Below are 12,021 nucleotides of genomic sequence, written 5' to 3' on the forward strand. Positions count from 1 at the left end.
TCAAGTGCTATCAGGGAAATAAACTGCAGGATTAAAAACATGTAGAGTTAGAAAAATTACATCATGAAAAGTGATTTGAATCTTATGCGAAAGACATATTATTACGATTACAAATAAATGTGTTTCTTCAAGGTGAATGGGGAAAAATAAGAAGATAACTCACTTGCAGGCGAGCTTATCTATACCATGTATGAAGTAACATTGGCCGCCATTCACACAGTAGGCTTTCTCTGTGTCGTTGCAGTTTCTGGCGTGGCCTGAGCCTGGAGGTTGCGTTGTGGTTACTGAGAAAAAAAAGAAGAAGAAAAAAAAACACGTTGGGTCAATTTCACTCATCATGATGATTTGGACATAAAACGGTATCATGATCACACATTATTATTTAGTATTCCAAGTTTTACTCATATGATACACTTGTATATCCACGAGAACTCTTAGTCTCCCATCGACAAATGTAATTGTGCCTCTAAGCAGTGTTGACACTATCTCAAGAAGTTCTATGAGCAAAGATAAATATTTCCCTGACACAGCGTAGGAGTTGTTTACGTGTTGACTCAGGTCCTTTGAACGGTCCAAAAAAGTAATGTATCTGCACTTAATCCCCCTGATTGAATAGATATAATATGTTTGGGATGAAGCCTGCTTATCGGGACGAAAATAGGGACGTTTGAAGGAAGGGGAGTGCTGAGAGAGGTGGCAGGATGGGGCTTGAGGAAGGAGGAGTGTCAGATGCTGACACGTGATTGTAACCGTGTCACCTGCTGTCTGACGCTCTTAGCACCTTTGCAGAATGTGACAGTTTGTTGGTGGAAACACAGACGTTTCCGATTGGAAAGACCTTTACAACACCAGCAGCCTGAATGTTGTGACAAGAAATTGCATTTTACTCAGCTGGGCCACTTGCTCTGACGTAAAATAGGCTGTATGCCAACAGAACAAGAATTCACAACTCACATTTTGTACCAGAGTTGAGGAAGTCAGTTTGACTCTTGCCTCTGGTGCAAAAAGTGAGTCTTTTCAAAAGCACAAGCCTGGATTAGCTAAAACAACAGGGGTGCCTTGATAGTCAGCATAACAAAGCAAAAATAATTGATTTATCCAAAATAGGATATCTACTTCCTTTCTGTGGTAATTATGGCATGTATTCAGGTTCTCATGTTCTGGCAGACATACAGGTTTCCCTTTGCAAAAACCCTCCCAACAACAAACTGAGTCATAAATCTGAAGAGACATGCTGATATAACTTAATTAAAATGTGACTTTCATTAATGCTATTAAAAAGGATGTTATTTTTGTACTTTAGGCAAAAGCTGTCATGTTGTTGCTGTTACAAATTTCCCTCTATAGAGGATTTAATGTTTCCAACATAACACATCAAGCATCCCCTGACACTTCAAATAGTTTCCAAAAACCTTTCCAGGTCTACCAGTTAATCAGAACTACCTCATCGTCACACCTGACCTCTCACTCGGAGTGCTGGCGTGTAAAACGCATCGTAAAAAAAGATCAGACAAAGCTGTCGGGAGGAGGGATCCTGCAAAGACTGTAAAAAACCTCCTACGCTCAATATAGAAGCCTTGTGCAGTCTTCAACTGTAAAACACCCAACACAAAAGGTGGCGAAACAAGCTGCGTGGATCTCTATCTGGGGCAGCGGCCCAACCCAGAATGCACTGTTGGAAGGGAGGGGAAGGTCCTGGACAGATCATTAGTGATCTGCAGGGGCGGGCGAACACATAGACAAGCATGCTGCTCGCACATAATCTCCAGTCCACCTGGTTTACATGTGGGTGGACTGCGGGTGGAAAACGGACGACCCGGAGAAAACCCACACAGGGAGGTGGAGAACATGTAAACTTCACACAGAAAGGATCAAGGCTGATATTTGAACCTTGGCACGTTTATTTGGCTACCGGTCATACCGAATGTGCTTCACTGTACTCAGAGTCTTCTGTATTCTGGCACTTTAACTCTAGATATATTGTAATCAACCACAGACTGCTTTTGTCGGTTTTATGGTCACTACTACTGTATGTAACATTTCTTAAAATCATTACATATTCAACCGACCACCAGCTGTAGTCGGTCAGATTTGCATGAAATTTGGGATTCAAAGAATTCATTGAAGTACAATGCTTTCATTCAGAGGTATTAACGTCTTTTACCGGCTATATTTTTCTGACCCACAAGCAGGGTTTCTGAAAATTCAATGTCCACGGGATAAGTCTTTGTATACAAGACATCTGCAAGCATTATTGGTTATATTTCTCAAGCTTATTTGTATGAGGACATGTGTGCCTGCACATTTATAAAGGAGACAGATTTACATTGTAAGAACAACTTTGTAATACTCCAACAACTCCAGCACCAGACTTCTTTTGAGTTGCAATCCCGCTGAACGGTCGCGGGTGGAGAGCTCTTGAGGGGATCCACTTTCTTTCAAAGACAGGATATATTCCAAGTATCTGTACCCACTTATTTGTAACATTTCTCAACTGAATTCTCAGAAAACCACAATGAAGAAATGAAGGCTTTCAAATCTGACTGACGAGCTCCCAGGATCAGTCCCTGAATGGTCTTGCTGAAAAACCACAACCTCAGATAAATGAGCATTATTTATCACGTTTATGTAAAACATGCTTTACGTTTGCTTCCCCACAACTAAGATACATTCAACTAACTGCTACAACTAGCTTTTCAGCGGCGTGTAACCTAATAAAGTAATAAACGATAAATATAGAGAAACATTTTTGGCCTGCAGGCTTTAACTGATATCCAATCTATGACACTGCACAGGCCACATCCAAAATGTCTTCTTCTCTGCCATACTCCTTCCTTTAGTAAGTGTTCTCCAAATACTGCAGATACACTGGATTATCGCAGAGAAGTAAGGAGAAGCTTTTCAGCACAAAAAAACTAATCCTGGAAATGCTCAATCACACAGCATTTATAAATTGATGACAACATTATTTATTACAACTTGCTCGAAAGCGTACGGGGCCTGGAACAAAACTCTAATCCGTAATATGGCCTGTGTGAACCTTTATTGAGTGGTCACTGAAAACTTCAAAGAACCAGGAACTATCAACAGGTAGAGATTTAACAATTCACATTATTATGTCAGGTTTTAAGAAGGGCTACTTTGAGCGGGGAAACTGATGCCCCAGACAGCTATAAATCACATGTGCACCTTCTTCAGGTTTTACAATAACCTTGTAAAGCTTGACAATATTACCGTAGGTGACAAACTGCTGAGGAGTGGTAGAATGTAAAGAAGCCATGGACTTTCTGTACGAGGGTCTGTGGTTAATGGTTATTTCTGGGCAATGAATTGCTTTTGTTTCCCTACACAAACCCACATGACGGCCTGCCACACTTATATTTGATAATTAAATGATGCATTATCCAAGGGCCAGGTTCATATATGATGTTCCAGATCAAACCACATCATTAGAAGATGGACCGAACCGCCACAGATATCGCTGGTAGTAGTTATCTCACTTATTGTAAAAGCCCTACAAGGAGAGGTCCATACGCAGCGTGCTCTCAGGGACAAAACAGTGTTTTCTGGTTCAGCCAATACTGTGTTTACTCGGGCTGCACTACATGTTTACTCGAGGTTAAAACTAATGACAAGTCCTGAAATGTATTGACATAATCAGAGATAAAAAAAATACAAACAAGCGAGCAGCATCCCGTGCAGCAGCGGGAGGATTTAAATGTATATTTAAATTATTGCACTGGTGTGGTTGTAAAACTAAACCTTTTGCAGGACTTTGTGGGAATACATTTCCTCCATAAATGAAACTGTCTCAATTTTAATACATCTTATACTTTAGACAACCGTTATCAGGGAAAATAGCATGCCTTGCAATGGTTGTTTTTGTGTTTACACGACCATATCTAGGACAATTTTGTTGTTTCAGTCGTGACCCGGGTCACACATACATAACCAAAGAGCTCTGAAAGAGTCTTTGAATGTTTGTGCTCTGTCGAAAGTGTTTTCATGTGAATAATGTTGACCGTATAACTGAAGATGGACTAATTTGTAGTCAACATATTGAGTCTGCTGTGAACGGACCACAGCGATTTCTACTGACAGTTGCTATATTAACATGTGGAGTGAATGCTGCGCGTGTTCATCATTTCCCTGTAGCGCAGCTGTTCAGCCGGGTGCGAGTGGCATGTGTCTAATAAAGAAAGTACATTGCAGTGTCATGCATCACTACATTGGTTCAAAACCTGTTAAAAGCTTTTGTAATTCAATCCATTGTTTTACGAACCAATCAAGCTACACATTCTTTCACTTGACAATCCTCTGCTCCAGCTGCTCAACTCCTGTCAAATGGAGGATGTTTTCTCTCTAAAGGTGATGATTAAAGCAATGGCGTGCAGCGCTATTAACAGAAATAGCTTATTTAAAAATGAACAATTTTGTTCTAACTCCCCTTTTTAGTCTTTTATTGGCTGTCTCCCTCTTTCAAGAGACAGCCCTTTTATCTACATCCGTCCCCAAGAGGCCAGGCAGTAATGGTGAGGCTAAAAATGGTAGATAAAAGAGAGACCTTTGCCTGATCATCTGGATGTGTTGTACTCATCTTGCATTATAGTGCGAATGGATTCAATCATAGCGAGCGGATTCGAGTCATGGCCAGAATGACATCAAACTCCATTAAAATCTTTACATGTAACAGAGAATCCATAAATATCAAGCAGCACAATTCCCCACCCCACAAAGGGGATCAGAGTTCAGGTGTATTCGTCAGGGTTAGCTCCGCTTTCCTGGCTGGATGTGGGAGACAAATTCCTCTAACCCGCAGAGGAGATCAACCGCTGTGATAAACAGACTACATTTATCCGCACTTATGTGGCCAGGGTTTAGTTAAGTTTGCTTGGGTTTTTTTGAACCTCGGGTTTCAACTTTCCTCGGCAATATAGCCCAGGGGCTGAATCTGAGTTGGAGTTGAAGAGGGCTTTCCTCTAGGTTAGCGAGAGCCACAGTGTTTAGCCATCAGCCCTGGCCACTGACTTTGATTAATCCTTCATGGCCCAAGAACTGAAAAGAAAAGCTGGGGGTGCAGGCGGGACCATCTGGAAACCTTCATAAACATGCCTGTCTTTCCACGCTCTCCAAAGGATTCTAGGAAAATCGTAAAAATGAAAAAAAGAGGTCCCTATTGCACAGTTTTTTTTTTCCTCTTGAGGCACCCTGTGCATATGCAGCAAACAGCAAAGCGCCACACTCAATCCCAGCCCTGCAGTGCACCTCTCAACCCAGCCCCAAACGCTGCAATGTGTAACGAAATACATTCTCAATTGGCCTGTCTACGGTGCAGAGTTTCTACACAGGTCCCCCTAATTTATGACAAATGTTGATCATTTACCGCAGCTTGGCTTAATCTTTTTCACTTCTGCACCACAATTGACCAGAAAGCCCATCGCTGAAGCACGAGACAGAACCTGATTCTGCTCAGGAAGAAAGCCAAAGGTAGTTATTCTACCAGCGGTGGATCGGTTCCATCTGGACTTTGTTACGTCTTTGTGTTTTCACTCTTAAAAGCAATGTTATCAGGATAAAACGTTTAAAGTATGTAGCCTATTTAGGAGTTTGTAAGTGAGTGGGAACAGTGTGCAGACCTGGTGAGTCTTTGCCAGTTTTACATAGCTGCAGCTTATTGAGGAAGATGAAGGGACGCGAAGGCCCAAAAAGAAAATAAATGCATCCAAAATTAAGATCTGGAATCTGTCAGTCATGTAAATGTTAATTATATTACAAATGCATCCTACTTTCTCAGGCAGCAGATACACGCCAAACTCTTTTAGTTACACAAATAATTGACCCTCCTTTAGAATATGAACTAAATAAAGTGACAACAGGTGGCCTTAAACTGAGATACCACACTGCGCCTTTAACTCTTCCTTTTATCGGACAAGGTAAATCATTACAATGCAAACGAGGAGACAAATGTAACTCCTGGCCCAGAAACCTCAAAATATCTGTAGGATGGGAAAGTGATAAATGTCTTAAGGACTGACCCTTCAAGAGTCACATAAAGAGGATGGTATCTGTAATAGCTCTGCCACCCAGTCATGCTTTTCCACATGTCAGTTTTATGTACCAGAAAAAAGCTGGGAGTCCCCCCTCTACTCCCCTCACCTCCCGACTCCCGGCAGGGAATGTCTGACATGTCTCCTGTTACAGCTCGGACCAAGATCTTTTATCTCCATACTTGAGGCTAATTCATATTGCATGCATTCTTGCTACACTTGGTGAACCGCATTCGGTTCCTTTCTGCAATCTGAAAAGACTGCCTGTCCTAGCTGGAATTAATAAATAAGACAAACAGATATGGAAAGAAGTACAAAAGCCCACATTGGTGAGTGTGGTTTTGGTTCAATATGAATCCGTTGACAGCTGGTCTGATGTGGTGAAAGAGGATGTGAACTAGGAGTTAAGATGATGCATGCACGACAGAGACTGCAGGTTTGAGCTGTTTGTAATGTAGGTGGTTTTCTAGCTCTATAGAAAGTGGAGCCGGAGACAAATAATACCAATAACAAAGTGAGATAAATGCCCGGATCTTGTTTGAAGACTAGCATCTGCTACACGGAGGATCTGCTGCGTGTAAAGATCAGCTTTTGTATTTAGGAGAGATTCATTTGATCTTAATTTGTTTAATTGAAAGAGCAAAAGCTAACAATACGCAGTTTTTATATTCAGATTTAGAAAGGCAGCAACATATTTGGAAAGGAGCGCAAGTCCAGACAAATGTAGTCGCATTGAAAGAAAAAAAAAGAAACAACTGAGAAGAAAGGGGAAAGAAGAGATGGATACAGGAGTAATGCCGGGATCTTAAGCTGGAAAATAGTTCAGCGTGCCAAAGCCAACAAAAACAAGCACGCACCTACTTCCACACTTACAGAACACTGAAGGCACACCCAATCAATGCCTATATCTAGCATCTGTGCTCTCAAGCATAGAGTTCAAAACAAAGAGAGATTTCATGTCAAATACCCAAAGAGGAATTAAATGACTATTTACTGTAGGTAGGACGCACGAAAGAACCCATTATGATTGAGAATGCACTTAAAGCTTTTCTTCAATAGAAAATCATCCACAATTCAAACACCTTCAGTAGGAAACAGGAATGTTTAGAAATGAACAAAATGGAGCCTGCCACGAACATTAATCTACCACCCACTCTTCAGCAAGACTGCCACTGCCACAACCAGTGTGTCTTCTTTTATATTCTTGTCTCCTATTACCATTTTTCAGTCACATAGCTGATATGCCTGGTCTTGCCTGCCTCGATCGTCTCTGCACTGAAGGGAAATCAAACAGCAGCCCAGTATGTGATTGCACAACAGCTGCTCACGCATGGCAAAGAAGCAAAGTGCACTCAGGAAGGGCCGGGTATGGTGCGGGTGCTGGTCTGGCCGCTGGTCTGGCCGCTGGCATGGCAGGCACCACGATGTGTGCAGTTGGCAACTAAGTGACACATGGTGTTTTTCTGCGGCACGGTTCCAGACAGGGCTGTTCCTTCCTCCGTCCTTTCGGGAACAGTGTGGCGCTCCTGAGTCTGAGGATGCCTGTTGCTTTCATTTTCCCCCACTCAAACTATTGTTTACTGAATTCTTCTTGTACTTGCATCTGTGTGTGGCCACTGCAGTCACACATGAGCAGCACAAGGTGAGATGAGACAAAGGATAACTACAGAAAACTTTTACTGACACCTTAAAGGAGGGATGTACCCTCGGAAAAACGCGTTTCACCCCGGGAAAAAGGGAGAATTGATAGCATGTTTTCAGTACATGTTTCCAGTTATCCGTCTATAGACCCCTAAAAAAACTGTACTTTTGTCCAAATCCAACTTACGGACAGCAACACTGCTGGTAAAGGTCAGAGGAGCAGATTTGAGACTTGAAGGAGCCATGTTTGAACCTGAGGGCCATGAGGAATAATCTGTAGACATACTCTTCTACTCTGCTATACAAAAAAGAAGACGTCTCCCAGTTCTACGTATTAATATTTGAGGCTTTATCTTTGGGATGTTTGCTCTTCATCAACAGATTCTTCTGGCTGATTTACGATTAGATAAGAAAGACATCTTCATGAAGCCAGCCTGATTTAACACGTCTTCATTTTCTTTACATTAAAACCATATGTAAATGGAATTTGATGAATATTTGTTTTGCTATTCTCTTCTTAAAAATGAAATCCTTCACATACATTGCAGTGTTTCATGCAGGTTAATAAATTAAGTGCATTTGCAGTAATGTCTTGCTGGGATATAGAAAAGAAGAAACAGCCCCGAGAAGATGGTTTGGGAAGGGAAGAAGAGGATGTTTTTTTGGTGTGTGAACTCATGAGAGACAAAGAAAAGGCGAGTTACCTACAAAAAACAAACAAAAAATGTGTTGCAAGAATGTAAAAAATATTGAAGTATCAGAAACTTCTTCTTCCTCACTTTAAAAGGACACAACTTGGAGTGTCCACGTCTCCCCGTTGCCCTTCGTTTTTTACAGCTGGCCCTCATTTCTGAGGAAAGACAGACTTTTGCAACCTTGTACCAGATACTGAAGACATATACCACAACTCCATATTTGGGTCTTGTGCTTACAGCTACAGTAGTGAGCAGCTGCTGGATCCAAAGGTTTCCCCTCCGCTGTTCCCCAAAAGCCAGAAAGCACAAAGTCTGCTTATGTGTGTGTGCCGCAGCCCTCTTCCACTAATGTACACACACCGCCCACACTCGCTGTACGTCCTGACCACGGGCACTAGCACGGCTGTTTGGTCAGGCTTCCGGCCCGCTGTATACTAAAGGATGAGTTCACCGCGAGTGTGATTAAAGTGAGGCCCGCTCCATCCACAGTTCACACCTACACACTCTAAAGGAAATGGCTGCTGACGTACCGCACACAGGAAAGGGTCTTACTCACCCCAACAGACGCGATGGGATGAACACAGTTGCCCAACAAAAGAAAGAAGTGTGATGGAGTAATGGGAGGGTGAGGATGAGAGACAGCTGTGGCCACCAAACTATAGTACTGCACTCCTGAGCTATAAGCAATGGAATGGTAAGTATATGTTCCCCTCGAAAACTTGAAAAAGTACGAAGACACACAGGATCACTCATGACCATTTCTTAAAAAAGCCAAGTAATAGGAGGCGCAGGGATTCTGTTTGATGTATGGGAACAATAGCGTACTCACAGCCGTATTATCATGAGGAACTGCTAATTATTACTGACTAAGAACAAGCAATCCTTTATGACGCTATGATTCATTTCCAGGCGATTATTCTTCCCTCTTTGAAAGCATTAACAAACACCGCCGTGCTTGTTTGTTGTATGGCAAGTTAAAACAGATTCTTGCACCCACAGTTGGGGTTACCATCGAGGAAAGACCACCAGGACAGCTGAGGGTAGCGGGAGGAGGGGTGAAAGGGAATCTTTTATAATGCTATTAAATGAAGTCTCTCAGATGAGTTTTGTCCGGGGCCCTGGAAGAGTTAACAAAGCCCGGCACACACAGCAAAACCTCATGTCACCTCCTGCTCACATCACTCAGCTTTTCAAGTATAACAGCTGCTTCCTCCACACACATAGCAATATCCTCACTCATTCACACTGAGGGCTTAACTGTCCCACATAACACAGCAAGATTACTGCGTCTCCTACAAAGTGAGATGTGGTTGGATTTTCAATAACTTAGTTGTTTTGGCAAAGATTTGATTCAGGGCGCCCACTTATCTGGAAGGATCGATGGGATTAAAAGGAATCAAGAGTGCAAGCATTAGCAGTGATGTTCCTGGAAACTTTTCTGGGTCATTTTATTTAATAACTTTTACTCAACTATCCCTAGATTCTTGATAATGATAAGATTCAGCAGCTGCCTCTTCTCTAACGCATTCGCGCTTATGTAAGAAGCAAATTACCCATACCATGCATAGCACTTAAATGCTATGAAGAACTGACATATTAATGATCTGATTTATGTTTTATGCTTCAACCCGCTTACATTTCTGAACTCATAGCCGACAAAGGTTGAGATGTGCTCACTAAACTCCAGTTGCTACGCCAAAAAAAATAACTAAAATCTGCTATATATGCTAAGATGTGAAGAAGGTTTATGGAATATGGTATACCTATAAAATGCTATCATGATTATGAAATGCTCAATCCAAACACATCTGCCCCAGGCGTAAGATAATTAAGTATGAAAAAATGGACACGCTAAAAGATGTTTGCACAGCAGCAACAACCTCGTCGAGTGTCCTGTCACGTTGGTTTTGTATTCACCATTTACCCATGTCATGCCCACGATGCATGCTTACGATGCGGTGGGTGTTCATCCGCTCATGACATCAACTCTTCCATCCACTCTGGATCTTCCCAGTGTCCCGGATGCTGCCCACTAATACTGAAAGGCTCGGCGAGTAAACAAAAACAGAAAGCAAGCGTGGGCGAAGTGACGTTTCTGTGACCGCCTCGAAAACTAAACATTATTGTAGGTGAAGATCAAAACAAGGACTGAACTCTGATGTGCTGCAGCTGTCCTGAGGTGGGATGGGATGTCGGAGAAGATAACAAACAGTGCTCATTTGGTTGGTGACATTTAAGCTTGGACTGGGAAAATAATCAAATGATTGAATTTGAAACTGTTGGCCATGACTTTGCATTTACCTTTAAATTATATTTTAGCATTTATATCCAGGGTTTCTTCATCTTCTTGTTCGTGCAGCGGAAAGTTTGTGTTTACATAAGCAGCTTTTTACGAAGCAAGTACGAGCAACATCAAAGTCGATATTTTTTAATACGTTTTTGTTATACATCGGTCTGTCATAAAATATTTGCCTTAAGGCTATCATGAAAAGTATTCAGAACACTTTTGAAATAAAAATCAGGATCAATTCCTTGCTCAGTTTATCCTACCTGGCAAATATCAAGCAGCACTTTTTTCATGCTGTCAATGTGCACATGAATGTGTTTCAGTCTGTGTGTATTACAGATTACAACATCCTATTTTTCCACGCGATCCTGACTTTGTGGTCAAACCTGCCAACCTCCAAGTCCTGAGTTTCTGGAGCAATCAAAAGGCCACCTTGGAGGAATGCCTGTCCAGACCCCTGGACAGGGGATAATTTTGAAAAAGTGGGCATGACTAATAGCCCAGCGGCTTGATCCACAGGACCTGACAAGCTGTTCTCCAGTGGCCTGTAAATACAGAACGCTTGGCAGATGTGAAGGCCTGTTCCTCTAAGACATGGCTGCTGCTACTGCTGCTGCTGCTTACACACACACCAATCAATAGCATTGACTAGCGTACACACACTCCACATTACGGCACAACCACAACTAACATCCTTTAGCGTCATTAGAGATGAGTTTATCTTGTCTCCTGCGTAGTAGGAGTGAGTGAGTTTTGTTTTTACAGCTCAGACCAAATTGGAGACATAGAAGGAGCGAAGGAAGTTTTTGTTTATGTAGTTCAAAGTAGTACTTACTGTAATGCTTCCCTTACGTAGGGCAGATATGACAAATCACTGGAAGAAAACAGAAAAGGATCAGGGAGTTTTTTCTCTGGTGTTTATTTGTGAGGGATTATTTTCTCTGTAACATTAAATAATAATTAAGAGCGACAAAAATAGCGTTCCAGTTTAAAAAAACATGTGTCAAAATATATCGCTGATGTCAGATAATACTCTTCTTTGTGTTTATGAGGCCAACAAGAAGATGATATTTGTCTGTAGTCTTAAATAAAGTGACAATAAGGCATTGTTTCTCACTTTAACTATACTAAAAACTGAGTAGAAGCTGACTGGTTTCAATTATTAAAGAGTAAAATCCATATTTCCAGATGCCTGGAGTTAAATACAAAGACTAAAGGGGTAGTTCTGATTTGTGGTGATTTGGCAATACAATATTGCGCTTTCAAGTTTATGCAAGAAAACCAAACCAACAACAGCAAACCATCTGAAAGTGATAAGCATCAGAACATTTTGCACTTTTAATAAGCAGTT

The 12,021-nt window shown here is 41.7% G+C and overlaps 1 protein-coding gene across 4 annotated transcripts in view; it reads right to left on the reverse strand.

Annotated features, from left to right (window-relative positions):
• The window catches only part of nrg2a (neuregulin 2a), a 63,117-nt gene that overhangs the window by 13,989 nt on the left and 37,107 nt on the right, over positions 1-12,021 (reverse strand). For all 4 annotated transcript variants that reach the window (XM_063894303.1, XM_063894299.1, XM_063894300.1 and 1 more), the window contains exon 4: positions 164-284. In XM_063894303.1, coding sequence (XP_063750373.1) covers positions 164-284 — 121 coding nt within the window. The remainder of the gene's footprint in view (positions 1-163; positions 285-12,021) is intronic.

The sequence above is a fragment of the Eleginops maclovinus genome, chromosome 11 (genome assembly GCF_036324505.1).
Source record: "Eleginops maclovinus isolate JMC-PN-2008 ecotype Puerto Natales chromosome 11, JC_Emac_rtc_rv5, whole genome shotgun sequence".
Lineage (NCBI taxonomy): Eukaryota > Metazoa > Chordata > Actinopteri > Perciformes > Eleginopidae > Eleginops > Eleginops maclovinus.